The sequence below is a fragment of the Panthera onca genome, chromosome E2 (assembly GCF_046562875.1).
Source record: "Panthera onca isolate mPanOnc1 chromosome E2, mPanOnc1 haplotype 2, whole genome shotgun sequence".
NCBI lineage: Eukaryota > Metazoa > Chordata > Mammalia > Carnivora > Felidae > Panthera > Panthera onca.
Genome location: NC_138353.1, coordinates 15,488,029 through 15,515,963, shown reverse-complemented (window position 1 = coordinate 15,515,963; position 27,935 = coordinate 15,488,029). Strand labels below are relative to the sequence as shown.

Here is a 27,935-nt window from a genome sequence, read left to right as displayed (position 1 = left end):
GCCGGCGCAGGTGCTCCGGGGGAGGAGAACTGCCGCCCAGGTGCCTGCTCCCTGCGCCTGCGCTCTGCGTGCTCCGCCTCGCCAGGTGCGCCCCGCCCCCTCCCCGGCCGGCCACCTTCGGGAGCTGCTTCGAGGCGCCCGCCATTGGCTCTACCGCCCACCGAGCGCTTGTGGGTGTGGTGGGGGTCTGAACGGTGGGAGAGTCGGCGAAGGGTCGCCGGAGGCAAGGAACGAGAGAGAGGCGGGCTGAAGCGTCGTGGGCGTAGCGGACAGACCGTCCGCGCACCGAAGGTCCGACAAGGGGTAGTCCCCGAGACTCCGGCGGGAGCGCCAGGGCGGCACCTCGCAGACCCTCTGGGAGCGCCAGCACCTGAACACGAGGCTCCCCAGTGCGCGTGCGCGGCAAGGGTCTTCCCGCACCTGATCGCGAGACCCTAACGGCCAGCCGCTTGAGGCTTCGCCTGCGCTGCCGGGTGGAGCCCGTCATGGCGCAGCTGTGTGGGCCAAGGCGGTGCGGGGTGCTCCTCGCCCTGCTGGCCTCGCTGCTCCTTTTCGGGGCTGAGGCGGCCGACGGAGAACGTAGCGTCCACGGTGAGGGCCCGGGAGGGTCTCCTGGGAGGAGCGGGAGGCAGAGAGGCCGAGGGTGGGACATTAGGGTCTGGCGGCTGCGTTGGGGTGCGAAGGGCCTTGGGTGAGGTATGATCAGGGCGAATTGGTGGGAGAGGAAATTGGGGGCGACCTGGTGGAGCGGGGGCGTGGTGGAGCCGGCTGCGGGAGATTGAGTCTGGGGAAGAGGTTTGGGAGCCTTTGGGAGTGAGGACGAGCGGCGGAGCCCGGGTTGGTAAAGTTTCCTGCGGGTGAGGGAGGAGACTAGGGCTAGTGACCAAGAAGGAGTGGCACTGGCCAACAGGAAAAGGGTGAGAGGCTCAACAGAAGACCAGCCACTTCCTGTCAGAGGAAAGTTCCATGGCCCAGAAAAGCCCAGGGAGGCCAAGCCTGAGAGGGGGTTGGATTAGGTGACGCAGTTTTAGCCTCTGACAAAAAGCCCCCTCGCCCACCTCTTTGGATATTGGACGACAGCCTCCGGAGAAATTTGCAGTAGAGCGCCTCCAAAAAGAAAGGTGTTTCAAAGGAAGGAGAAGCAAAGCAAAAATGTTGGAGGGGAGAAACGTTACCAGGGTGCAAGACTGGGGCCCTTTGGTATAAGAAGAGTATTGGCATTGAGAAGCTGGGGTTGGGTTTGTGAAACTGGTCCTTAGAAGCTGGCGGAGAACAAGGCCCAATGTTAAACCTCTACATTTTACGGAAGTTTGGCCTGAAACGTCTTTTTGAACAAGTGTTATAATCTCAACTGCTTCAGACAAGGACAGCCAGGCTTTGGGGGGGGGGGGGGTGGGAGACACTTTTGAAAGAGGAATTCATTGATTCAGCAAAACTTATTGAGCCCCTGCTATATGTCAGGGATGGTGCTGGCACCAGTGGCACATTTGTAACTTCCAACAAGCCAGGTCCCTGCACTTGGAGAGCTTATATTTTAGTTGGGGGGGGGGGGGGACCGAGACAGTGAGTAGGTAAACATTTAGATAAAGAGCAGCCACCGCAGTATTAAGTTACTAAGAAGTAAATGAACAAGGTGAAGTACACAACAGGATGATGTAAGATGATGGGGGCTGCTCAGCTCAGGTGGTCAGGGGACGTCTCTCTGAGGAGGGTGACATCTTGAGCCCTAACAAGAATGAGGAGGCAGCAGCCACATAAGAACCTTGTGGATGAGAGTCCAGTTGGAGGTGATGGAGTACAAAGGCTTTGAGGTGGGGGGCAAGCCTGGGGGTATTCAAGGAAAAGACAGAGAACCATCATAGCTGGAGCGGGGGTGGGGTGGGGGGGGGTGGGGAGATAATTGGAGGAGGATATGAGGTGGGAGAAGTCGGGAGGAGCCAGGGGGCTTTATAGGCCAGCATTTTGGGTGGAAGGAGAGAAAGGATGTGTGCACACCAAGTCATCACCTGTGGTGACTTCAGAAGACTGTTAATGTCCCTACACTGGAGGCAGGAAAAATGAGCTAACGGGGATATCACGGGTTGGTGGGAGAGGATTAAGTCCGTAGGTTAAGGAATCAAGAATACAAGCGTTGATCATTCTTGCAACCTGAACTAGAATTTGACAGTACTCCTGGACTTTTTTCAGTGATGTGATTATGTTAGGATGTACCTTCCAGTTACCTGGCCTGGATTTTCTCAAAACTGAGTTTAGGGTTAACCTCTTGCTTACTCTGAGCTCCCGTGTGTTGTTTAATCCTTGAAACAACCTGGTTTGGTGGTGAAGTTACAGGTCTTGCCTCAGGTCACACAATAGTAATTGACAGAGTCACGCCTTCTCTTTTCCCAGTGGCCTTTCTGGTTGCTGTAGACGGCTGGACCTCCTGACCTTTCACAAGTACTGCTGTCTGGCTGTGTGAACTAACGACCTTGCTTATCTGAAGTTCTGTTTGTTTGAAAGCTTTCAGATAGTTTAATTTGAGGCAGGAGGTAGTTTTGATTCCCCACCCCGCTTTCCTCTGATTGCTTTGATTTTTCTCAGGCAGCAAGGTCTTCCACTCAGAGCGAGGTGTTTCTCCAGCCACTTGCAACTGCATAGGTGCCAGTAGATGAGTATGAGGCCAGGATGGTTCGAGGGTCACCTACCTGGGTGTGGAAATCACTGAGAATGAGAGGCAGCATGGAAGACCGTGAACTGAGAGCTGAAGTCATGAAGTGAGGAGTAGTGATCTCAGTTAGCAGGTGATACACAGGGTGGGGTATAATCTATTTTAATGATGAGATTAATGGCTAGGGTTTGAGAGGGCAGGAGGAGAATGGTGTAGAAGCAGTTCCAGGAGCAAGGAGCCCTACTCTCTTGGAAGGGCACAAGAGAAGGCATGTCCTCAGGGGAGAGCGGAGTTTGGTTAGAGTAAGAAAGTGACGAGAATGTTGAGAAAGAAGATTGAGGAAATGAAAGATTTTTGCTTACAGTAGTTGCTAAGTCCTGGAAACCCCGGGAGTTAGGGAGAAGAGAGATGGGAACAAAACAGGATGTATGGGGACAAGGGGGGTAATTCAGGAGTCTGTGGCTGATGTGATAAGCAGGTGATAGGAGTGTCATGTGGTTTCAAGACTGACAATGTTGAGCAGGTGCTGGGTGTTGGAGGGCGGATAGGAAGGGGCATGGGATGTAGTGACACTTGCAGGCTAGACAGTGTCCTGACTCCAGACCTCTGCTGATGGAGGTGGGGAAGAGCTGGTGCTGCTCTGGGTGTTTCTAGCATTCAGGGAGAGTGCCAGTCTGCCGTGGAAAACACACAGATTATAAACTGTTCATTCCCAAGAGGCCTCAAACAGGCTTTATGTGACTTGTATAGTTTGTAGAACTGGGGAATTTTTTATGGAAAAATTTGTCTTGGGGCTCTGCCTGAAAAATGTGAAGATGAGCAGCACCAGGTCAGTGTTCCCACATAGCACCTATAGTGCTCCTTTGGAAAGGGCATAGACTACTCTCCCTCAGTCTTTATGCACTTGGCCTGCCCACTGTATCTCTAAGCATTTGAGTTGTGACACCACGCCCCCCATCTTAAGAATATGCCCAATTAGGGGCGCCTGGGTGGCTCAGTTGGTTAAGTGTATGACTCTTGATTTTGGCTCTTGGTTTTTGCTCATGATCTCACGGTTTGAACCCTGCATCAGGCTGACAGTGCAGAGCCTGCTTGGGATTCTCCCTCTCTGCCCCTCCCTCACTCACTGTTTCTCTCTCTCTCAAAAATACATAAAAATAAATATTAAAGAAAATATGTGCCCCACTTAGTAAATGGAGGTAAAAAAAAATAACAGCTCCTTATAAATTGTACAGTGTGGTATGTGTGTGTGTATCATCGCTGTTAGCAAGGGAAAAGCCCTTATCAGGTGGGCACATATGTGTGTGATTTTTTAAATATCGTCCTAGGTGATAAATCCTGTTACTTGGAGTGCCCCAAAATACGTAATTTTAATTTTGATCAGTACAAGGGCAGATAATACATTTGGCCCTTGACCAGCACAGGGTACAGTTGAAAATCCACATGGAACTTTTGATTAGTTCCCCCAAAACTTAACCTACTAATAGCCTGCTGTTGACTTATCAATAATATAAGCAGTTAATTAACACATATTTTGTATATGTATTAAATACCGTATTCTTAGAATAAAGTAACCTAGAGAAAAGAAAATGTTATTAAGAAAATCATAAAGAGGAAAGTCAACTGTGTATTCCTTTTCAGAATAGAACCTCAGCAATTCCTTTGGGAAGTTTAAATGTAGTTCCTGCTGCCAGTGACTTTATGCCTGAACGTGGGCATCAGAACTCACATTAATGGTTACTGGGCTCATAGTCCTTTGTTGATTGTTCTTGGGAATTTCCACTAGAGAAAAGTACAGCAGCCTTCATTTGAGAGCCTCCACTGCACTTTCAAGTGATCTTCAGTTTCCATCAACCTCTTGGGTTAATTACAGTTCCCCCAGAACTTTGACTGAATGGACAAACTTTCCAGCACTTCTCCAGTAAGCATGTTATTAGTCACCACTCCTTTCTCTTCTCTTCACCCCCACGGATGGTTGTAAACTGAGTGGTTGGAGATCTGACAGATGAGAGCTAACGTGCAGTTGGTGTTGGTGATCAGCTGAGGGTTCTCCCAAGTAGCGTCTTGTGTTTTTGCCCTTCACAGAAGAAGCACTTGTTTTGCTTGCTGTCGAGACAGTTTGGTTCCAGGACAGTCTGAAATATTTATTCATTGATTTATTCAAGACGTATTTATTGAACACCTACCAAGTGCCAGGTACAGTAATTTCAGGCGCTGGAAATAGCACTGAACAAAACAAATGACCTCCTGATCCATGGCACCTACCTCGGAGAGGAGGACAATACAGTAAACAAACAAACAGTGAATATATATGTGGTGACAAGTACTGTAAGAACAGTAAGATGTGGTTTGGTGTGTCTTAGTATTGAAAACATGGCCTTTGAGATACAAATGATAACAGTCTCTAAAGACAATGAGGGCCTTACTTTCAGGTCCACTGAGGGCAACGCAGCCCCTTTCCACCAGAAACATTCCTTTGCTCTGGTCAGCATTTGAGAGCTTGGCCTGTGATAGAGAAAGCAAACTTCTCTTTCACCTGGCTCCTGGAGCGCTCCTCATTTCACCTATCCCCAAAGTCATTGCAACTCTCAGGCTTGTCTTGAGGTAGTTGGCCTGGAAGCCGAGCCTCTGCTACGTGCTGAGGCTAGACCGAGGCTAGCTGAGTGGTGAGGTAGCCCGTGATTCATGTGAGAGGGGAGAGAAGCCTGGAGGGGTCACACTGAAATGACTTCATCAACCCCAGGAAGCCCGGTGGCCTACTGGTGACATGACTAAGGCAGATTTCACAGATGACCCCAGAAGTATTAGCATGAGGATTATGGGTGTCTTTGTGCAGTCCTGGTCACAATGTCCTTTCACGTGTTGTTTCTGACAAGATCTTTTGAAAACTGAAAAGGAACGCTGGAACATGGATGCTGAGTCCCGGTAACTTTGAAATTATTTGAAGTACATTTTCCATTATTAGAAATCCATTTTTGAGATGAGGGCAAGAATTTAAGCTGCTTTACACACTAGTGTTTGAGATGGATCTCACCAAAAGGGTCCTGGGTCCATGGCTTCTGAAGTCCTTGAGTTCATAGGTCATATTTTGTGTGTGTCTTTACGTCTGCCATTTAGAGTCTAGAGCATGCCCTTAAGCAGGTGAAAAAATACTAGATTTTATCAATAGTGACCTTTCAAATGGCCACTGCACATAAATAAGTATACAGTATGTCCGTGGTATTGAAATTTAATGGGGTGATTAGGGAAACATTTCTAAAAAGGTCTTTAGGGGGTGATAATGGAAAAAAATCGAGAAACACTGTTCTAAGGAGAGGATTTATTAGTTTTGATCAATATGTGAAAATGGACCACTATTCAGAAAATGTTAAGAATTCCTGAATGTGAATTAAAAAAAATTTTTTTTAATGTTTATTTATTTTTGAGAGAGAGACAGACAGAGAGCATGAGCAGGGGACGAGCAGAGAGAGAGGGAGACACAGAATCCAAAGCAGGCTCCAGGCTCCGAGCTCTCAGCACAGAGCCCGATGTGGGGCTCAAACTCGCAAACTGTGAGATCATGACCTGAGCTGAAGTTGGATGCTTAACCGACTGAACCACCCAGGTGCCCCTCCCTGAATGTGAATTAACAGGGAGTCCCACCCATTAAAGACATTGAAACTTTCCTTCCAAGTTATTCAGATGGGCTACTGTGATTCTAGTTACAGATTTAGGTAAGGGTAGAATTTATAGTCTTGTTTGAGTGATGAATATGAGGTGACAGTGGGTAGGAATGGTGGTTTGCATGGTGTTGGTGTTTATAAAATGTAAACTTATGTATCAAAATGTTATATCTAAAATGCCAAGATTTTATATCTAAAACAAGATTTTATGAGTCTTATAATTTAAGTTGGGTTTGTCATTGTAAATGTTCTTTCCTTATAAATACCTAGCAGTTAATTTGAAGTTTCTGAATTACTTATCCTAATAATGACAACTTCCAGGCACCCAAACCTAGAGGAGATGGGTAGTTTTCTGTACTGAAAACAGAAGCACTTAAGTATATAGAACCTGCCCAGCTAACCAAAATACGTGGATTTATAGATCACTTTCAAATAAGGCTGGTCACAGAATAAATGTCAACTTTGGAATTTGGCATGGTAGAATTAAAACAGCCAAGAGTTCATCTCTGATATTCAGTACTTCTCCACTTACACAGAACTTTTAAAATTCTCTCGTTCCTTGGTGAAAAGATACTTGAAGGTCCAAATGGGTAACCAGGGCATTTGTGTTTTTATTTTCCCCAGGCTCTGAACTCTTAATCTCCAGTAATGTGCAGTTGCAGGACTTTGATCCATGTGATAGTTTGCCATTGTCTTACTATGGGTGCAGATAAGGGATGGTGTCACTTTAAGCATGGAAATGGTCACACAGCAGAGAAACAAAGGGAGGAGTGATGATGGTTGAGTTGGTTTGATCAACTCCAGCTTGAGGTGGTACTTCTGGTCTTCCTTATCCCTGGGTCGCATCAGTCATCATATTCGGTTGGACTTTTTAGTGAACTGTGTCATTCTTTTTTATCTTCATTCCCACTGTCCCTTTATTGGTCTGGCCTTCATAAAAATATAATATCTACTACTTATTCAAAGCTTTGTGCTTATAATGGAATACAAAACTCCTTTAATCTTTAACACTGTTTATGTTTTTAGTCGGTGTGTCAAAGATATTCCTCCCATTTGAGTTGTTAAGAACTGCATCCATCCGCACCCGCAGAATGTATCTCAGTGGAGCCTATGGAGGAGAAACTGACTGAGCCTCCTTACTTTACTGCTAACCAGTGAATTCAAGTTTCAGTGAGTGAATGCCCTTTCCCAGACAAGTTGCTGTCAAAGCAGCCTCAAGATTAATAGTGTATTCCAGACCAGGCGATACAAGTCTAGATGTCACAAAAGGGGACTTTTTGCTAACAAATTTGCCGAAAAACACTTTTATACTAACTATATCCAGAACATGTGTAAATCACACAGAGAGACCCTCACTTCATCTTGGGCTGAGTTATATTTATAATGTCCTCAAGATAGTTCTCTTGCTCACATTCTTAGTTTTACCCTAAACGAAATGGATTTTAAAGAGAAAACTCTCCTGTTTTCTGCAGAGTATTTCTGACACCAGATGAATGGGCTTTTCCACATCAAGCAGTTTTCCAGTTCTAAGTGAACACCTATTTAACTCACTTCTGACACCGACTCCCTGGAGTTAGCACAGACCCCGAAGATTACCAGCTCAGTCCCACAAGACTGCCCCCTCCCCCATCTTCAATTGAAAGTCCTAAGTTGTCACCTGTACTTCCGACCTACTTGCTATAAATCAAGGGTTCCCACAACCCCTTTGGGTTCAGTAATTTGCTACAATGGGTCACAGAACTCCAGGATACATTTACATACAGATGAATGGCCAGATGAAGATCTGGAGTAAAGGGTCTGGGGAGGGTCCCCAGCACAGAAGCTTCTGTCCTCATGGAGTTCAGGGTGAGCCACCCTCCTGGTACATGATGTGTTCACCAACCCATCTCTCCTAACCCCTTCAGTTAGGGTTTTTTTACTGAAGCTTCATCCTGTGGGCATGATTGATTAACTCAAACTCCCTTTCACCTCCTCTTCCTAGAGGATGAGGGTGGGGCTGAAAGTTCCAACCCTTCAATCTTGCCTTTGTCTTTCTGAAAACCAGCCCCCATCCAGAAGCTATATAGGGGCCCCCCAGCCACCAGTCATCTCATTATCACTCCAGAGATTACCAGGCTCTTAACTCTTGTGTTAGGAACCCAGGTCAAAGACCAATTATTAGAACAAAGGTGCTCCTAGCACTCAAGAAACCACAAGGATTTTAGAAACCTCTGTGTCTGAAGGTGCGGTTGGGGGGGCGGGGGGTGGGGGGCAGTGACCAAATCTATCTCTTACTATGTCACAGCTACACTGGATTCACAATCAGAGCTTTGCTTTATCTTCCTGAGCCCCCCAAGATTCTTCCATTTATATATTCCAAGCTTCTAAAATCTGCAGGATTTTTTTTTTTTTTAAACCAGCCAGGCCTAAATCAGTGAACATGTGGCTTGCTGAATTAAAGAATACGGGTTTAGGGGCGCCTGGGTGGCTTAGTTGGTTGAGCATCCAACTCATGATTTCGTCTCAGGTCATAATCCCAGGGTTGTGGGGTTGGGCTCCTCACTGAGGATCCAAGCAGACGCTTGGGATTCTCTTCCTCTCTCTCCCTCTCCCTCCCCTTCTCCCCTCCCCACCTCTGTCCCTCTCTCCTGCTTACACACAGGCTCTCTCTCAAAAAAAAAAAAGAATATGGGGTTTATACATTTTCCAGCTTTATTGTTAGGTTAGTATGTGTTTATTGAATGTACTGTTGTTCCCATGTTATGAATGAGGAAAAAAACAGGGAGGTTAGAAAGACTGCGTTAGGTAAGACAGTGGATAATAATGGCAGCCAGGGATCCCTCCACACATAGATCCTTTACCAGAATGAGGATCTGTCCTACACACTTTTTCCAAATGACTTTCATATGTGTCACTTCCCATACCAGAACCTTTGGTCATTTCCTTTGTACCTTGTGTTGGCTTACAAGCCCTTTGAATTTCAGGGCTTGTAATGTGATTGAAATATTTTATGTTATGTGATTTTTTTGACTTTTGTTTTTCTGCCCAAGCGAGCCTTGTTCTAATTATAAACCCCTGAAGGGCAAAAGACCGCATCCTCAGTCAATGCTTTCTAGGGATGACTACTCAGCCCAGTTTACCTTGGAGGGTTCCAATTTATGCCACTTTATGTCACAGAGTGACTATTAAGAATGCCCCCTTTCATTCTGAAAAATGTCCTCATCTGGAGGGTACATTGTATGGTGACCCTGTTTACATACAATAGCTATTCACCAAACACTTGTTGCTTCATACTGCTCAAGATCCTAAGGAATTTAGCACATTCAATTTTATTTCTCATGTAGTTTAAAATTTTTTAACCAAAATTTTTATTTTGTTTTATTTGTTTTAATTTTTAAAAATGTTTTATTCTTGAGAGAGAGAGAGCGCCCGCGCACACACGAGCAGGGGAGGGGCAGAACTAGAGAGGAACACAGAATCGGAAGCAGGCTCCAGGCTCTGAGCTGTCAGCACAGAGCCCAACGTGGGGCTCAAACTCACAAGCCATGAGATCATGACCTGAGCCAAAGTCGGATGCTTTACAGACTGAGCCACCCAGGTGCCCCTTTAACTGAAAATTTTACACAGCAGGGACCATATTCCACTATCCTGAAAAAAACACTGCTGACCCTTAACAACAACAACAACAAAAAGTAATGTATTCACAAGATTAGAATACTCACACTGTGTATTCTGGATGGAAAAAACTGGAAAAGTCTCTCTCCCTCCTTCAGTTCCTTTCCTTAAAGGTAAATTCATACACGTGTCTAAATTAAAAGTTTAGAAAGCAATTACAATACATAAACCATTCTCCTGTTTTTCTCCTCAGTCTTAGACATTTTTCTATACCAGCACACACATATTTGCCTGTCTTTAACAGCGCTGTTATGTGCATGTCTTACAAGTTACTTAACCAGAACAAATAAGATGTCTTGATGGTGAATTTTCAGCTGTTGTAGGTCTGTGAACACCAAGCCCTCTGGGAATGTGGTAACCGTTGCCCCTGTTGTTTGAAACACTTGGATTAAATGACTCTTGATTGCTTTCTTTGCTTTTTGATACTGAGGAGTGAACTGTGCTCTTATTTTTTGTGTGTAAAATAAGATTTTCAAATGTCTGAGAATTATTATAACAGGTAATTTCTCTTTCATCATTGTCTTTAGAATTTTAAGTTGCTTTAATGGAAAGAGTAGTGCTGTTTTTAGCAATGGGAGGGTATGCTACAGTGTTCTTGGCAAAGGAAAAACCTGAGGAATGCATGGTCAGTGTTGTTATAAGAAATGTGAACCCTAGGAGTCTATTTGATAGCTTCTGACTGCACGTATAAGGCTTGCTGAGTTCTATAATGACAGGGTGGAAAATCTGAACTGGGTGTTTTTATAAACACTCTCTAAAGAAGAGATTAAACTGTATCATGGTTGCTGCCTGCGTATGGCCTAAGAGCTATTTACATTTTTTAATGTTTGAAAAAATCAAGAATCAGTAAAAGTTACATGAAATAAAATTTTAGTGCCCATAAATAAGGTTTTACTGAAATGACAGCCATGGTCATTCATTTACATGTTTGTCGAAGGCTGCCTTCATGCTACAATGCTGCAGTTGAGTAGTTAGAACAGATTGTGACCCACAAAGTCTGAAATAAAGGCAATCCCTGTTTTGCATGGTTTTTGGCACGCACGGATTTTAGTTACCAAGTATATTAACTCTGGGTACTTGGATAAAGTACAAGTTTCAGCTCTTCGGTCACAGATCACTATGTAAATGACATATATGCATGGTGATTGATCACTGTATATCTGTTACTCAGTTTACACACACAGCAAATCATGTGGTTTTCTTGCCTCCTTGTTTCCTAGTAATAAACCCGTGTTACAGTTGATTAACCTGTGGTTAATCAATAAAGGGAATTGACCAAAAAAGATGAAAAGTGCAACAAAGAGAAAAAGTGGTAATGCTGGAAGCAAAATTCCAGTGGAACAGGGGCACCTGGGTGACTCAGTCAGTTGAGCGTCCGACTTCAGCTGAGGTCATGATCTCACCGTTCACGAGTTCATAAGTTCGAGCCCCGCATCGGGCTTGTGCTGACAGCTTGGAGCCTGGAGCCTGCTTTGGATTCTGTGTGTGCCTCTCTCTCTGCTCCTCCCTGGCTCATACTTGGTCTCTCTCTCTCTCAAAAATAAATAAACATTAAAAAAATGAAAAACAAAAAATTCCAATGGAGCATAAGCGGAGTGATAGAAGAACTCGCTTACTTTGGGAATGTTGAAACTGCCTTGATTTGGAAGACTGGATGTGCAGCCAGAGAAGCCTAGTGAGGGTCCAAGTATCAACAGAAACAAGGAAAGTGGTGACAAAAACAATGATGTTCCAGTGGAAGTACCACTGGCAAAAAAATACCCACAAAAAGTAAAGCACCTCTCAGAGCAGTTGTGATATTGAAAGAGAAAGGATAAAATGTTGGGAGCTGATCCAAACCTAGAAAGATGTGTGACAGTTCACTAAGACTAATTGAAACGATGCTTGCTCCATTATCAGAAGTTATAGGACTAAAGACCATCACAAGCACTGTTCAAGCTACTCTTGGTAATTTTTTTTTTTTTTTTGCAAAGAAATTTAAACACTTTAATTCTCAAGTTTCTAATGTTTTAGCCACATTGTACTAAGTAAATATTAATTTTACTGTTCATTCTATACATTTTTAACCCACAATTTTTAATGTTTTGACAAACAAGTTTAAAGGTCATGAAGTTGGTTTCCATACTTTCATGCAAAGCAAGTACTGGCTGTGTTCACTATTTGGCCAGGTATAAAAAATGTTTTCTGAGCTTTGCTCTAGATAAACAGATGGGTGGGAGGAAAAGGACCATTTTATGAGTGACTTCAGGCTTGTGAGATGATCCCAGGCTTTTTGGCCTGGTCTCAGGCATAACAGTGAAGCAAGAAGTCAGGGTTGTTCACAAAGCTGGAGGCATCACAATTCCCAACTTCAAGATGTAAGACAAAGCTGTAATTATCAAGACAGTATGGTACTGGCACAAAAACAGACACTTCGATCAGTGGAACAGAATAGAGAACCCAGAAATGGACCCACAAATGTATGGCCAACTAATCTTTGACAAAGCAGGAAAGAATATCCAATGGAATAAAGACAGTCTGTTCAGCAAATGTTGTTGGGAAAACTGGACAGCAACATACAGAAGAATGAACCTGGACCACTTTCTTACACCATACACAAAAATAAACTCAAAATGAATGAAAGACCTAAACATAAGACAGAAAACCATCAAAATCCTAGAGGAAAAAGCAGGCAAAAACTTCTTTGTTCTCAGCCGCAGCAACTTCTTAACATGTTTCCAGAGGCAAGGGAAACAAAAGCAAAAGTGAACTATTGTGATCTCGTCAATGTAAAAACCTGCACAGCAAAGGAAACAGTCAGCAAAACTAAAAGGCAACTGATGGAATGGGAGAAGGTATTTGCAAATGAAATATCAGATAAAGGGTTAGTATCCAAAATCTATAAAGAACTTTCAAACTCAACACCCAAAAAACAAATAATCCAGTGAAGAAATGGGCAAAAGACAGGAGTAGACACTTTTCCAAAGAAGGCATCCGGATAGCTAACAGACACATGAAAAGATGCTCAACATCACTCATCATCAGGGAAATACAAATCAAAATACATGTGTGCTGTTTCGAAGGGACGCGTGCACTCTAATGTTTATAGCAGCGCTATCAGCAAATGGGCATTTGGGTGGCTCAGTCGGTTAAGTGTCCGACTTCAGCTAAGGTCATGATCTCACGGCTTGTGAGTTTAAGCCCCACATTGGGCTCTGTGCTGACAGCTCAGAACCTGGAGTTTGCTTCAGACTCTGTGTCTCTCTCTCCTTCTCTCTCTCTCTGCCCCTCCCCTGGTAGCACTCTGTCTCTCTCTCTTAAAAATTAAAAAAAAATAATATAAACAACAGATGGACATAAGGGAACGGAACCAAAAATAATATAAAAACAGGGAGGGGGACAAAACATAAGAGACTCTTAAATATAGAGAACAAACTGATGGTTGCTGGAGGGGTTGTGGGTGGAGGGATGGGCTAAGTGGGCAAGGGGCATCAGGGAGGACACTTGTTGGGATGAGCACTGGGTGTCATACATAGGGGATGAATCACTGGAATCTACTCCTGAAATCATTATTGCACTATATGCTAACTAACTTGGATGTAGATTTAAAAAATAAATAAAAATAAAGAAGTCAGGGTTCTTTAGTCCGTAGCACCCATGGGAGTAAAAAGCCTGTCAAAGGCTAGACTCCTAGGAAAGTTCTTTTTGCTTGTTTTAGAAGTAAACTTAATCTGTGTATAAACACATGAATAAAAGAAAACACCAAGTTCAAGGCAGTTGTTTATTCAGGGGAGAGAGAGAAGGTGGGATTGAAGTAAGGGGTATACAAAGGTTAGAATTTGTTAACGCTGAGAAGTAGATATACTTGTGTTATGGTATGTTCTCCGGTTTTCAGGATATTTGAATGGTTTATTAACTTAATTTTTTTAGAGTAGGCACAGCTACAACTATACATTTTTGGAGAATTAGATACTGTCTTAAGCCTGTAGAGTTAAATGAAATTGGTAGTGCCTGGGAGCCTAAAATTCCTATGATGTCCTTGTTAGCAGGTGACAGCAGGTTATTCCAGCCCATTGCACATGGAGTGAAGGTGTCTGAGCCTTTGGTTTGTTGTCTTGGTTAAAGCTCTAGTGACTTTAGAACCAGAGGAACCTGTTTTTCATGGCAAAGACCAGGCTGTTTGGCAATTTTATAATAGCCAATGTTCAAAATGCCTGCCAGGGTTTGGTAATTTAGGTTCATATTTCAGATAATATGTGATTTTTAACCATTTCTGATGCTTTTCCAAGAGAATGTTAACTAGTTCCTAAAGACAGGAATTCCATTTTTACATATGCTGAAGCAAGTAGATACACATTTGGTGCTCTGCAGCTTTTTTCCATTTTTCTTACTCTGCATTTTGAAAACTTACAGGATGTATTTCATTTTCCACTAGAATTTGTGAGTGTACAAATAGGACCTGAGGCATTTTTCATGATTGTTTTCCAGTGCTATTCTAAGACCAATATATTGTTTTGTCATCTCTTAATAGTAATTTTTATTACTAATATTTATTACTATTTTTTATTAAATAGTAATATTTATTAGGGAATAACTTCCTGAAAGTTTGTCCTACCAGGTTCCTCTCAGCCTTGACCAGTGGTGCTGTCTGTGACCTTGTCATTAAGTGTGACTGTAAACAGGCCCAGCAAAGGGCCTGGCCTTTTGAGCCCTCAGATTGTGATGAAGGCCCTGAGGAATGTTTTGGCTTTTAGGCAACTTCAGTTTCATGTTTTCCCCACTGCCTGTTACTATAGTGGCTTTTTCTTTCTGTCCATCTGAGGGGTGGTTATGTTAATACTCAGGCTCTGATTGGACCACTATTAAAAATAGTGTACATAATGTGCCTGGCATAATGCTTAGTGAAGGCAATAGGTGGGGTTTCAAAAAATAAGTAAAGCTCTACATTCCTTTTTCCTTTTTTTTTTTTTTTAAGACTTGTTTGTTACTTTTTGATAGTGCGAGCTGGGGAGGGGCAGAGAGAAGGGGAGAGAGAGTCTCAAGCAGGCTCTGTGCTGGCAGCACAACCTGATGTGGGGCTCTATCCCCTGAACCACGAGATCATGACTTGAGCTGTTAAGTAATCTCTACAACAAACTTGGGGCTTGAAGTCATAACCCCAAGAATTGCATGTTCCATCAACTTAGCCAGCCAGGCACCCCCATTTTGGTTCATTTTTATTTTAACCTGGATCTACCAAGGTACAGTACTTTAATTAAAAGTAATTTTTTTTTTTTTTAAAGGAAGATGATAAGTCATGGAAGCCATGTTACATACTAAAGTATTTCTGGCTTTTTGTACAAGCCTTTTGGAGAACAATGAAAGGGAGTGGAGAATGTATGACCTGTGCTTCCTAAAAGAACATTGCCTCCTTTAAAACAAACAAAATTAAATATTTATTTATTTATTTATTTATTTATTTATTTATTTATTTAGAGAGCATGCACATGAGCAGGAGGTGGGGGGCAGAGGCATAGAGAGAGGAGAGAGAGAATCCCAAGCAGGCCCCATGCTGTCAGTATGGAGCCCGACCCAGGCCCGATTCCACAAACCTGAGCCAAAATCAAGAGTTGGCACCTAACCAACAGCCACCCAGGCACCCCCCAAAATTCTTTTTCATGAGTTCACTTCTTAAGCCTAGTGAATAAAAATTTATATCATAGAGGCTTAAAAGCAGTTGAGTTAGTAGAAGCATGTGACAAAATGAGAATTTTCTCCATTTGACAGGGTACTTTCATACTCAAACAAAGGATCTGTCTTGACACAGTAGGGTGTGGTTAAATTTCATCTTTATTGAACCTAGCTTCAGCCAACTAATCTGCTACTTTGAGCTCTTCTACTCTAATGAAATTTGTGTAAAAAAAGAGAAGCTGTTTTTATTAAGAAATTTTCAAATGTATACAACAATAGTGAAAACAGTTCTTTTTATTTATTTATAGTTTTTTTTAATGTTTATTTTTGAGAGAGAGAGAAACAGTGTGTGAGCGGGGAAGGGGCAGAGAGAGAGGGAGACAGAGAATCTGGAGCAGGCTCCAGGCTCTGAGCTGTCAGCACAGAGCCCAACGTGGGGCTTGAACTCACCAACCAGAGATCATGACCTGAGATGAAGTCAGATGCTTAACAGACTGAGCCACCCAGGCGCCCCTGGGTGAAAGCAGTTCTGTGAGCCCACGTGGACTATCGTTCAGCTTCAGTAATTGTCCACATTCTGTCTTTACAGGCTTACTGTATTTTTAGTCCCAAGTTTTCTCTTAATAAAGATACATTTCTGAATTCGCCTGTGCAAAGGAAAAAGTGAAGTCCCCCCCCCCCCCCCAAATCCCCTCTTACCCCACCCAGGGAACCTAAAAATAAGGCTGTTTTCTGAAACTTAAACTATGAAGTCAATATGTGGTCATTAAGAGCAGATGTGAGCAGCTGTCTGGGACATAATGGCCTCTCAGCCTTGCAAGATTTGTTAGGAAGGGACCATCACATCTACAGAAAGAATGTTCCAGTCAGAAAGAAGCAGCAGTCAGTATCAGCAGTCAGGAAAGGAAGTGTCACAGAGGCACATCTTGACTGTGTTTTCTTGACCGAGTGTGTCCTGAGTTGTCTACTGTGTGGTTCTGGCCTGCCTGGTAGATCCTGATGGAGAAGGATGTTCATAGGAATTCTGCTGTAGACTTTTCCTTACTCTGACTCCAAGTGACATGCTCCATTTCAGCTTGCTTTCCGAGGTGGTATGCTGGTTCATATATATATCCAACCTGCTTGACAGTTCGTCAGCATCCTCTTGTGTGCTTTGCTAGCAAGGATCACCGTCCCTGCATCTCATCAGCTGGGGCACTAAGAGTAAGCGTGTGAGTTTACAAAAATAAGGGCCAGATTCTGGGCAGTGCGGACTTCACCAAGGTAACTACTATCCATCCCTAGATAGGCTTTTCTTTCTTCTTTATACACTCAGCCTTCTCTACCTGCACAGAGTGTGTATCCGGCTCCCTTGCTTAGGAAAAGCTACCGAATTCCCACCCTTGATACAGTGGTCTCCCCGTTGCATTCTCTGTTATGGTGTCTGGTGGTTCCCACCTGGCTGCCTTGAGCTTTGTTCGACATTGTGTCATGTTTTTGTTTTAACTGAGATGTAATTTACCTACTATACAGTTCACCCATTTAAAGTATGCAGTTCCTGGGGCACCAGGGTGGCTCAGTTGAACATCTGACTCTTGATTTCAGCTCAGGGCATGATCCCAAGGTTGTGGGATTGAGCTCCGAGTTGGGCTCTGTGCTGAGCGTGGAGCCTGCTTGAGATATTCTCTCTCTCTCTCTCTCTCTCTCTCTCTCTCTCTCTCTCTCTCTCTCCCCCCCCCCCCCCCTTCCCTTCCTCTCCCTCTACCCCTCACTGTGGCTTGTACTCTTTCTCTCAAAAATAAAAATAAGTAATATTAAAAACAAAGTGTGCAATTCCTCCCTTGGGTTTTTTGTTAAAAAGACTGTCCCTGAAACTGCTCAAGAAGCAAGGACACAAAGCAGTCAGTGATCTCCAGGGTGCTCAGCTTGGCAGGGTACTGGATAGGCTGTTGCTTCTTCTGTAGCAGTTGGGTCCTCCCTGCCTTGATGTTGTTTTCAGTTGTGGTTCATAAGTGGATCCTGTGGCTCTTGTCCATCTTGTCTTGTTCATAGCAGTGCCGCCTCAGACATTTGACAGCCACGGGGGTTGAGTGGATCGTACACCAGAGAACCCTTTTCCTATCGTATTTTCCTTGGGCCTTTGTTGACTGTGTATGGTTTTTTGTTTGTTTTGTTTTTGAGAGACAGCGAGCTGGCAGAGAGAGAGGGAGAGAGAGAATCCCAAGCAGGCTCCAGGCCATCTGTGCAGACCCTGACACGGGGCTCAAACTCACGGAACTGTGAGATCATGACCTGAGCTGAAATCAAGAGCCAGATGCTCAACCAACTGAGCCACCCAGGTGCCTTGATTGTGTATGTTTTGTGATCTTTGGCATGTTAGCAAAAGTATCTGCTCCAGGTGCACAATCCGCCGATTCTGGTTGATGTGTTACGGACGGGAGGTGCCCCTAATTTTTTTAACTGCCTTATTAAAGTATCTACATGCCATAAAATCAGTTATTTTAAGCATACAATCCAGTGATTTTTAGTATATTTACAGAGTGTACAATCATCTCCACAAATTAATTTTAGAATATTTCCATCATCCCCAAAAGATCCTTGTGCCCATTTGCAGTCATCACCATCCCCCAATCCCCCAGCACCAGGCAGACACTAATCTACTTCCTGTTTCTCTTGATTTGCCTTTTCTGTACATTTATAAGATTCTACTCGTATGAAGTGTCCAGATAAGGTACTTTTTAATTGGTGTTTTAATGGATGGTTGCTTTCAAATTAACAGAAAATTTCTTCAGAATATGCTTTTTCTGCTGTACTAGTTACCTGTGATTTATTGGTGTGTGTGGGAGTTCCTTGAGGTGTTTGTTTTGCCCAGTACTACACCCTTTTTTATCCATAGATGTTTTGTCGAACATTTGGTTTCACGCCCATTAGACGTAAGACATATTTTGGGGAAAAACAAGATCTTGCCCTCTGCTTTTGAAAGCTGTCCCCTAGTTAGTGAAGTAAACCTAACAAACATGAAAACAATTAGAGGAGAGTAAATGACAGCTTATAACTTATTTGAGATGTTAATTGAACACCCTGCAGATTGGAATGCCCTTCTGCCAGAAGACAGACGGGTGGAGGCCAAGGAGTAGGAGAGGTGGTTTGGACTCATGATCCCAGAAAGATGATAGGTGGTACTGGGCAGACATTGGATCACATTGTCAGCTCACTCCCTTTTCAACTTGCTTTCCATCCTCCTGACTCCTCCAGGAGAAAGGCTCATTTTGGTGCAGGAGACCTCCAGCACTTGCTTATCTCTCTCTCTTTTTTTTTTTTAAATGTTTGTTTTTATTTTTGAGAGAGATAGAGACAGAATGCGAGTGGGTTAGGGGCAGAGAGAGAGGGAGACACAGAATCCGATGTGGACTCCAGGCTCTGAGCTGTCAGCACAGAGCCTGACACGGGGCTCGAACTCATGAGCTGTGAGATCGTGACCTGAGCTGAAGTCGTACGCTCAACCGACTGAGCCACCCAGGCGCCCCTCTGTCTTTTTAAGAGAAAGCAGATATCTAGGTCTTTTGGAGGTATATGTAGCTGGCTGGAATTCTGTGACATTTTTGTTTGTTTCCTTTGTACTAGAGTGGGGTCAGATTTGGGGGCACCTTGAAACCCATGCCCCTCTTGGAATGCTCAGATGGGAGCCATTATAAGTGTTGGAACGGAGGAGTGCCCTCAGCTGCCTTTGGAGTTGGGACAAGGGTTAGCAGCTTCCTTCTGAGGCTTGTGTGGAAATTTCAGTGTGAAGTGGCTGACTTGGGCAAACAGTGGATAAGGAAGGTTAAGACAGGTCCAGGTCCTTCCTGACCTCACCTTGCCGGCTCTGGTCTTTCAGTGCTAAGTTCCCCCTTGATGCCTGGTGTGATGGGCACATACCCGGAAGGATCCTGAAGTGTGATATGTTCTTTTGCCTTTGAAAGCTATATTTCTTTTTTTTTTTTTAATCTTTTTTTAATGTTTATTTTTGAGAGAGAAAGAAGAGAACAAGCAGGGGAGGGGCAGAGAGAGAGGGAGACACAGAATCCTTAGCAGGTTCCAGGCTCTGAGCTGTTAGCACAGAGCCTGATGTGGGACTTGAACTCACGAATCTCAAGATCATGACCTGAGCGAAAGTCAGACGCCCAACCGACTGAGCCACCCAGGTGTCCCTGAAACCCATATTTCTACATTGGATGTCGTGTGTCTTAATTTTTTTTTTTTTAATTTTTTTTTTAGTGTTTGTTTATTTTGAGACAGAGAGAGTGAGCAAGCGGAGCGGGGGCAGAGAGAGAAGGAGACACAGAATCTGCAGCAGGCTCCAGGCTCTGAGGTGTCAGCACAGAGCCCGATGCGGGGCTTGAGCTCACAGAGCCGTGAGATCACGACCTGAGCCGAGGTCGGACGCCCAACCGATTGAGCCACCCAGGCGCCCCTCGTGTGTCTTTAATAAGTTGAGGCAGGGACAAAATCAACGTGCAACTGAAGTATAGTTAAGTTGGGTGGGTTGGTGTCTTTGTTATTAGGTAATGTGTTTCTTTCCTGTGCAAGGAAGGAATCACTAAGCCTAATGGCAACACTTTACAAACCACTCACGACTCACGGAGAATCTGTGCTGGATCCTGGGCTCTGGGAAACAGCGGGCCTCCTCTTACAGGTCTGTGCATGTTCTCCGTTGGCAGGATTGCCCTATGAATCCAACTGGTCTCTCTGCTTTGTGTTTTAGAATTCTGTCGAGTTTCGAAGATAGTGGGAAGATGCCGGGCCTCCTTCCCTAGGTGGTGGTACAATGTCACTGATGGATCCTGCCAGCAGTTTGTGTATGGTGGCTGTGAAGGGAATAACAATAATTACTTGACCAAGGAGGAGTGTCTTAAGAAATGTGCTGGTGTCACAGGTAAGACAGTGGTCCTTGGGGAAAGGGCGTAACTTAGAGACCATTTATTAACTTGGGTTGTGGATGCCTTTTGCATTTTGCTAGTTCTTCACAGCTAAACCTGGGGGATGTTTTTAAAAAGCAGAAGAAAGGCCCAGTTTGAAGGTCGCCCACATAGTGGTTTCACAGCAGTACTCTCCCTCCTCTTCCCAGAAGGAGAGTAGGCCACAGGCTCGAGCTGGGGGAGGGGGACATGACCACCTCTTCTCCCCGACTTCCCTTCTCCCACTGCTGAGTGTAAGTCCCCCACCAGGCCTGGCATAGGAGAGTCCTCCAGGGCCACTCAGACAGGTTGCCCTCCTTGCTCCCTGGGCATTTGGGTTATTTTTACCTCTGGGGCAAATGCCTTGAGGAGCTTACCCAGCCAGCCAAGTTGTGAGTCAGATTAAAAGCAGAACAGACTTCTGGAATCTGTCCTTCTCCCAGCCCTTACCTGGGAGGGACTCAGTGGAGTCAAGAGAATGTTGACTTTGAGAGCCTCATAGTTTAAATAAGAACCTAAAGCCCCACAGCAGAGGGTACTGGCTCCGAACTGAGCCGTGAGGGCCTCCTTGAGGGCTGTGGCAGTGAGACATTGGTCCTCTGGGGTTTGATCCCTTCCAAGTGCTCTAGAGACCTGAGGATTTGGCTAGCCTATAAAACGTCATCGGCGATCTCCCTAACGTTGTTACGTGACTTTTCTCATCCTTTCTTGATGGCTCGGCATCACTGCTCAGGCCCTGGATCAGGATTCTGTGAGGACGCACCGGTGCCCTCAGTACTCCCACATGCCGCCAGCCTGTGCGCCTTGGGCCAGAGGCAGGTCCTGCATCCTTGTTGGGTTTCATGTCTCCTCACTCACTGGCTATAATCTCTCTTGGCTTTGAGAGCCATTCAGAAGTCAGATACGCTTATTAAAGTTGTGTATAAAGAGGGGGAAACAACAGTGGCCTTGGCTGTGGCCTGAGGTTCAAAACATCGTGCTTGAGCACACAAGTCCACAGTGACCGAGTGCCTCCAGGAACCATTTACTGATCTTTGTGTGCCGCTGCCCAGCAGACACTCAACAAGTATTTGGATGGCTGAGGGCTGGGTATTGCTTTTGGATCATACAGGCTAGTCCCTCACCTTTTGGGAGCAACTGGCAACCTTACCAGATGGTGACTGAGGAGAATACCATTTATTATATTTTTTTGTGGTCAGCTGTGACAGGTATGGGAACAGGAATTAAAGGGAAATATTTTTGCTGCCTTTTCTGTCAAGAGTTGACTGTCGCAATTGTACCTGCCTGTTCTAGTTTCTCTTTACTTTTTCAGGAAAACAGTTGGAAGTTTTAAGAACACAGGCAGTGAACAGTGGGCACTCAGGATGTTGCCATGAGGGGTCATGGGTGGTTGTGTTTGCTGGAGAAGGCAGACAGCTGTCTCCCTAGAGGTGGGCCGGAGTCTGAGGGCCCAGAAAGCTCATTTGTTGGCACCTGAGTGTGGCTCCACTGCATGTGTTGTTGAAGCACTCTCTCGTGAGTCTTTCATTGAGTCTCGTGAGGAGAGCTGGAGCAGCCAGGGCAACTAGTCACGGGGTCTTTTGCCAGCATATTCTCTCCCAGGCGGCTAACCTCTATGGGAAGCCAAATGAGAATGTCAGCTTATTAATTTATAATGAGAACCAGAACTACCCTGGGGACCAGACACTTGGGTCTCTGTGCCTGCTGCACCTGTAGTCCATGTAGGCGAGCCTCTCAGGCAGATTCCCAGGAGGTTGCTTGATGTGGACAGAGGCAGAACAAGGGGAGCTGGTTTGTGATGTGAATGTTCAATGGCATCAGGTTAGGCCGGCCCCGCGCCTCCGCACAAGGTCTGCAGGGACCAGCGGGGAGGCAGAGGAGCCAGGTTCTGTCCCTCCTGGACCCTGCCCACACTTCCTTGTACTTCCTTAGCGGGCTAGCCTCTCCACCCCTCCCCCCATAACTTGGTGTGTATGTGTGAGATAAAACATACGTACCATAACATTTACCGTTACAACCATTTTTAAAATTTTTTTTTAAAGTTTATTTATTTTTGAGAGAGAGAGAGAGAGAGAGAGAGCGCGCATACAAGGCAGGGAGGGGCACAGAGAGAGGGAGACACAGAATCTGAAGCAGGCTCCAGGCTCTGTGCTGACAGCTCACAGCCTGATGTGGGGATCAAATCCATAAACCATGAGATCATGACCTGAGCCGATGTTGGATGCTTAACCAACTGAGCCACCCAGGGACCCCCCGTTATAACCATTTTTTAAATGTACAGTGGCATTAAATACATTTCACACTGTCTCACTTTTTTTTTAACTTTTTTTTTTAATATTCATTTTTGAAAGGCGGGGGCGAGGGGGCAGAGAGAACAGGAGACACATCAAAGCAGGCTGTAGGCTCTGAGCTGTTAGCACAGAGCCTGACACGGGGCTCGAACCCACAGACCGCGAGATCACGACCTGAGCCGAAGTCGGATACCCAACCAACTGAGCCACTCTGGCGCCCCTATGTACTCACTTTTTTAATTCATTAGGTGAGTTAATGCAGTTAAACAGATTATTTGGTCTCGGAGGCCATTCTGTCTTTTTAGAAGTCACTTCATACATCTTTGCTCTGATTCCCAGGGAGTTGATCTTAAAGTTTCACCCACAAGGGCAGTCTTGGTTCCTTATTTCCAAAGTTCTAGCAGGCTTGTGGTCCAGCATGTACATCAAAGGGCCCACATAAAGGAGAAATGGGAGTCACTGTGAGAGGTGCATGGGACCATGGCTGCTCAGGGACTCTCTTTGTTTTGTTTCACCAGGCAGTCTTGAGGTGCACTTTCTCACCATGTTGTTTGTTCCCTTGTAGAGAACACCATCGACGATCTGGCCACCAGCAGGAATGGAGCAGATTCCTCTGTCCCAAGTGGTAGGTTCTTAAAACAACCGAGGATATGATGAGGACTCTCTGGACCACGAGGACATTTGTAATTTGGGAGCAGTACAAGGGCTTCCGCCTCCTGGTCTGTTTATCCAGAATTGGCAAACAGGGCTTCTGCCTGGGCTGCCAGCTTTTGGCTCCTTTCTGGCATCCTTATGCTGGAAGTTCACATTGTCCAACGGGCAAGAGGGCCACGGGGTTCTACATTGCTTCTGGGTTGGCCTCTGCTTCTTCCTACAGGACAAGGGACTGTGGATGTTGCTGTTGCCTACAGCTCAGGCCCCTTCCTTCTCTCTGAGCTGGCCTCTGCCTGCTGTGCTGCCTTCACTGCCCCACCCCACCTCTCCTTCCCTGATCTGTCTCCTTTGTTCTCTGTTCTCCTTGCTGTCTCCCTCCTGTGCTGAGTCCTCTGTCTTCTGCCATCCCCGCCTCCATTCCCACTGCAGTCCTTGATCCTGAGCTTTGTGTTAGCTTGCTTTGTAGCGCTGACAGCAGCTGCCCCATTCCTCCTTTATGCTTAAAGGACTCTGCATGTATCGGGAGCCTGGGGTGAGTGGTCCAGATGCACTGGCAAGTCCAACCCAGCTTTCTTGAAGGCCAGTTCCCAGGCAATGGGCTCTGCTGGGCAAGACTTGCTGTGGAGGGAGGGAATCTGTGCCCCCCACCCGCCCCATTTGAGGACAGCTCCCGGGGCCAGTAGCTATGCACTGATTGCAGCCTTGGCTTTGGCCCTCTGGTTCTGACATCGGTGCTCACGTGTGAGTGAGCATTTATTAGTTCAGTGGTTGGCTGGCTTGTTAGAGTCCCTCTCCAGTTTTGCTAAGCCAGGAATCCTGTGACTGTCCCAGCCATTGCTTTGTCTGGGTTCACTGTTTATTTACAGAAAGGTCTCCAAGGTCATCCAGAATCTCAGGCACTGGCTTGATAACTCTGGTTTCCATCCTATTTCAGAAGAAAATATCCCAGGAGAAGGAGGGGCCTCCCTATGTCAGAGAATGAATGAACAAGACCATCTTCCTCATCGCCCCACAAATTGTGGCTGGGATTAGTTTCCATAGTAACCCTGAGGCATAAGGCAGGCCTCTCCATCCAGCATTCATTCCGGTGTGTGTTGTAGAGCCCGTTAGGAGTGGGAGGTGACAGACCTGACCGTGGAGGGGGCTCCATTCCTGCTGGGTGCCAGCGTGTCGTGCTCCCTCAGTGGGCCCTGTAGACTCAGCCCCAGCCAGGCTATGTGTCCTATGTCCAGCCCAGCCTCCCTGATCTGGATGTTTGTGTTTTAGTTCCCAGAAGGCAGGATTCTGATGACCTCGCCAGTGACATTTTCAACTACGAAGGTATAACTTTTAAAAAATATTTATGGGGAAAAAACATGTTTTCTTACTTCGTTGGGAATTGAGACACACTTGAGTATTTCCACTACAGAAGTTGTAGAGCAGAGCTTCCTGACCTTTTCCAGGTGGTAGAACCCACAAGGATGCCCCAGGCCTGCAGGAAGTGGATGCGCCACAGCATGTAGGCGGGAGCTTGACTTTAGAGAGGCGATATGGCGTGAGGCTCTGCCTCTCACCACCTGCATGGCTGTGGGCAGATCACTGTAGCTCTGCCTCTGAGTCCCCTACGACAGATCTCTTTGAGACCAAGAACAGTGCCCGACTTAGAGTGATCTCTATAGCAACAGAGTCCGGCTGTAAAGAGAAAGATATCTGAAAACATGGAGGAGTGTCAGTTGGGCCAGGCTGGCCACGTCTGTAATTTATAAGTTCCTTTAGCAGAGAGTTGTTTCTCTGTTGGCAGCAGTGTGACTGCTCTGGAGCATTCCAGCTTTGTTTCACGTCTGGGCCCTGCTAATCTGTACTCCTTGGATTGTGTCGCTCTCAGAATACTGCACTGCCAAAGCAGTCACTGGGCCTTGCCGTGCGTCCTTCCCACGCTGGTACTTTGATGTGGAGAAGAACTCTTGTGACAACTTCATCTACGGAGGGTGCCGGGGCAATAAAAACAGCTATCTGTCCAAGGAGGAGTGCATGCACCACTGCTTTGGTGAGCCCGGCTGATTCCTAAAGCCAAGAAACGGTGGGTGGATGAGGCCACTGGTCCATTTCCCCATCCCTAAAAGGAAGGCCTTGGAAATGCTGTCCGTTGGACTCTGCCATTCTCTGGCGCACTTGTGGGGAACAGGTGGGCTTTGGGCCTGGCTGTTGCACAGACATGTCCTAAGCCCCCACCAGGGTGGCAAGGCCCTCAAAAGAGCTGGAAGAAACCCCTCAGAAAGAGCCTCCTGGGCGCACCTAGTTGCTGGCAGCTCTGGTGGGGAGGGCTGTGAGCTGACCTGAGGGTTGTGTATTCTCTTCTAGGCAAGCAGTTGTATCCTGTCCTACCCCATGGCACTAAAGGTAAGAAGCCTCTGGCCCTCCTCCACCTGCTTTCCCTGACCAAGCTCAGCTGTATTTTTGCAGGCTCTTGTTGTCTTCACATGTAATCCTTCACTGTAAACACCTTTTTTGGTTGAGAGTCATGTTTCTGCACAAGAATGGTCAGGCAGCTTGGAACATATGGTGGATGTTTGTCCCACTATGCAGTGTAATAAATGGGGGCTGAAGGGAGGCGGTCTCCGCCCAAGCAGCCCCAGGGTGACTGGAGGACAAGTCCTACTATTATTGTAAGACTTGTGGGGTCTGCTGCACGTGGGCCTGAGACTGGCTCCAGGTTTGGAGGGAACTTTGCCGCTGTGGGGTGTACTGAGCTGGTCACTGGTGACAGGAAGCCGCAGAACCCTTGCTGTGTGTGGGCAGAGCGAGGTAGGGCCAATGCTATTGTCCCCAAGCAGTCTGGTCTGACAAGACACCTGGCCTCCTCTCACTTTTGTTTCTGATTGTGAGCTTGAGTCACGGATGGTGGTGTCTGCGCAAAGGACCTGCTACACTGGTTTGACCTCTTTCCACCTATTTCCCTGTTAAGGAGCCCTGACCTGGCCTGCATGTCTGCTCTGTTTTAGAGGAGGAGCGAAGCTAGAATCTGGTTTGCCAGGCGCGGGGGTGCAGAAAACAGCCCGGGTTTGGAAGGTTGGGGGTAGAGAAAGAATTGCCCCTGTCAGTTCTGTAGCCAGAAGGGGAGAGGGAGCCAGGGAGCTGTCACAGAAGGCCACATTCTTTAGGTGGGGCCCCACCTGAAAAAAAGCATCTTCGATGACCAGTGAGACTGCAGTGGAGCAACCACTGTTAAATTTACCTGGGCAATTAGCACGAGGGTCCCCTCCCGGCCCCGCTCCGAATACGCCCTTGCCTCCACCCTTACTTCATTCCATAGGCAACCAACCACCCCAGCCACCTGCAGGGCCACATCTTTCTCCAGCTGGTCAGTGTGCTGTGTGAACACAAAACCTTGGGGTTTTATGTTCACACACTTGCCAGAGGTGTGTGCTTTTTACATCATGGTACACAGTTTTTGGCTTGGGACTCCTGTATGGGTTGCCCTGAGAGGTGGTAGGAAAATACAGAGTTGAAGTGGGGTTTCCTTGTTCAGAGAGAACACAAATACCCACTCTGTGTGCACATAGCACGACGCTTCCTTTTTTCAGTAACCTGCTTCTCCAGACACTAGAGATTCCTTGAGGACTCCCCTGGCGGGCAGTGCCAGTTGTCCACACCCTCCCAGGTGGGAGTCACAGGGGGTCTGGCAGAAGGGCTGCCAGTCCTTACCCTTCGTGAGCTGTGTGCTGCCCTGCTCTGGCTGTGGTCCTTCTCATCCTGCCGGTTCTGAGGCCTTTTTCTCCTCCCCAGTGGTGGTCCTGGTGGGGCTGTTTGTGATGGTCCTGATTGTCCTGCTGGGGGCCTCCGTGGTCTGCCTGATCCGGGTGGCACGGAGGAACCAGGAGCGCACCCTCCGCACCGTCTGGAGCTCCGGGGACGACAAGGAGCAGCTGGTGAAGAACACCTACGTCCTGTGAATGCCCTGCCAGCAAGAAGCCGCCCTTCCTCGGGTCTCCCTGTTGATGAAGAGAACCTGGGAAGGGAGGGGAGACAAGTGCAGAATGTGTGTGTGCTTTTTAAAGTAGAGTGATTGGTTTGTATTTGTGCGATCATTAGGGCTTCGGGTCTCTTTATTTCTCCAGAAGGTAAGAGGGCTGCTTCCTGGTCTCCCGGCTGGGTCTGCTTCGAAAACCCTCTCAGAGGTGGGTTCTGTCTCATGTTGCAAGTGGTCTGGCCCCAAACCAGAGTCGGCTGCTCTTCAGTTTAGTTCTTTGCCCCAGGTATTAGTTTTCTTTGCTTACCTTGAATCCTGTAGTGTCTTTTCTCATCACAGAAGTAATGTTTTAATAGTTTTCTTTGTTTTTTGATTTGTGTGTGTGTGTGTTTTTTAAGTAAGCAGTAACAAATTTTTTTTTATTAGGCTTCTGAAAGGAAGAGAATAAAATGTACAAGCTTAATAAAAAGGGCCTTCCCTTAAATTTCAGCAAGTGTTTTTTTTCTTTATGGG

At 46.0% G+C, this 27,935-nt stretch overlaps 1 protein-coding gene across 1 annotated transcript; it reads left to right on the top strand.

The window, feature by feature from the left end:
• Nucleotides 1-82: 82 nt before the first annotated feature.
• On the top strand, nucleotides 83-27,911 carry SPINT2 (serine peptidase inhibitor, Kunitz type 2). Its single transcript, XM_060650981.3, has 7 exons — nucleotides 83-591; nucleotides 20,336-20,506; nucleotides 23,385-23,444; nucleotides 24,740-24,793; nucleotides 25,338-25,499; nucleotides 25,814-25,852; nucleotides 27,239-27,911. Exons 1-7 carry the CDS (start codon nucleotides 486-488, stop codon nucleotides 27,403-27,405), a joined length of 759 nt encoding a protein of 252 aa, XP_060506964.1. The 5' UTR covers nucleotides 83-485; the 3' UTR covers nucleotides 27,406-27,911.
• Nucleotides 27,912-27,935: the final 24 nt, after the last annotated feature.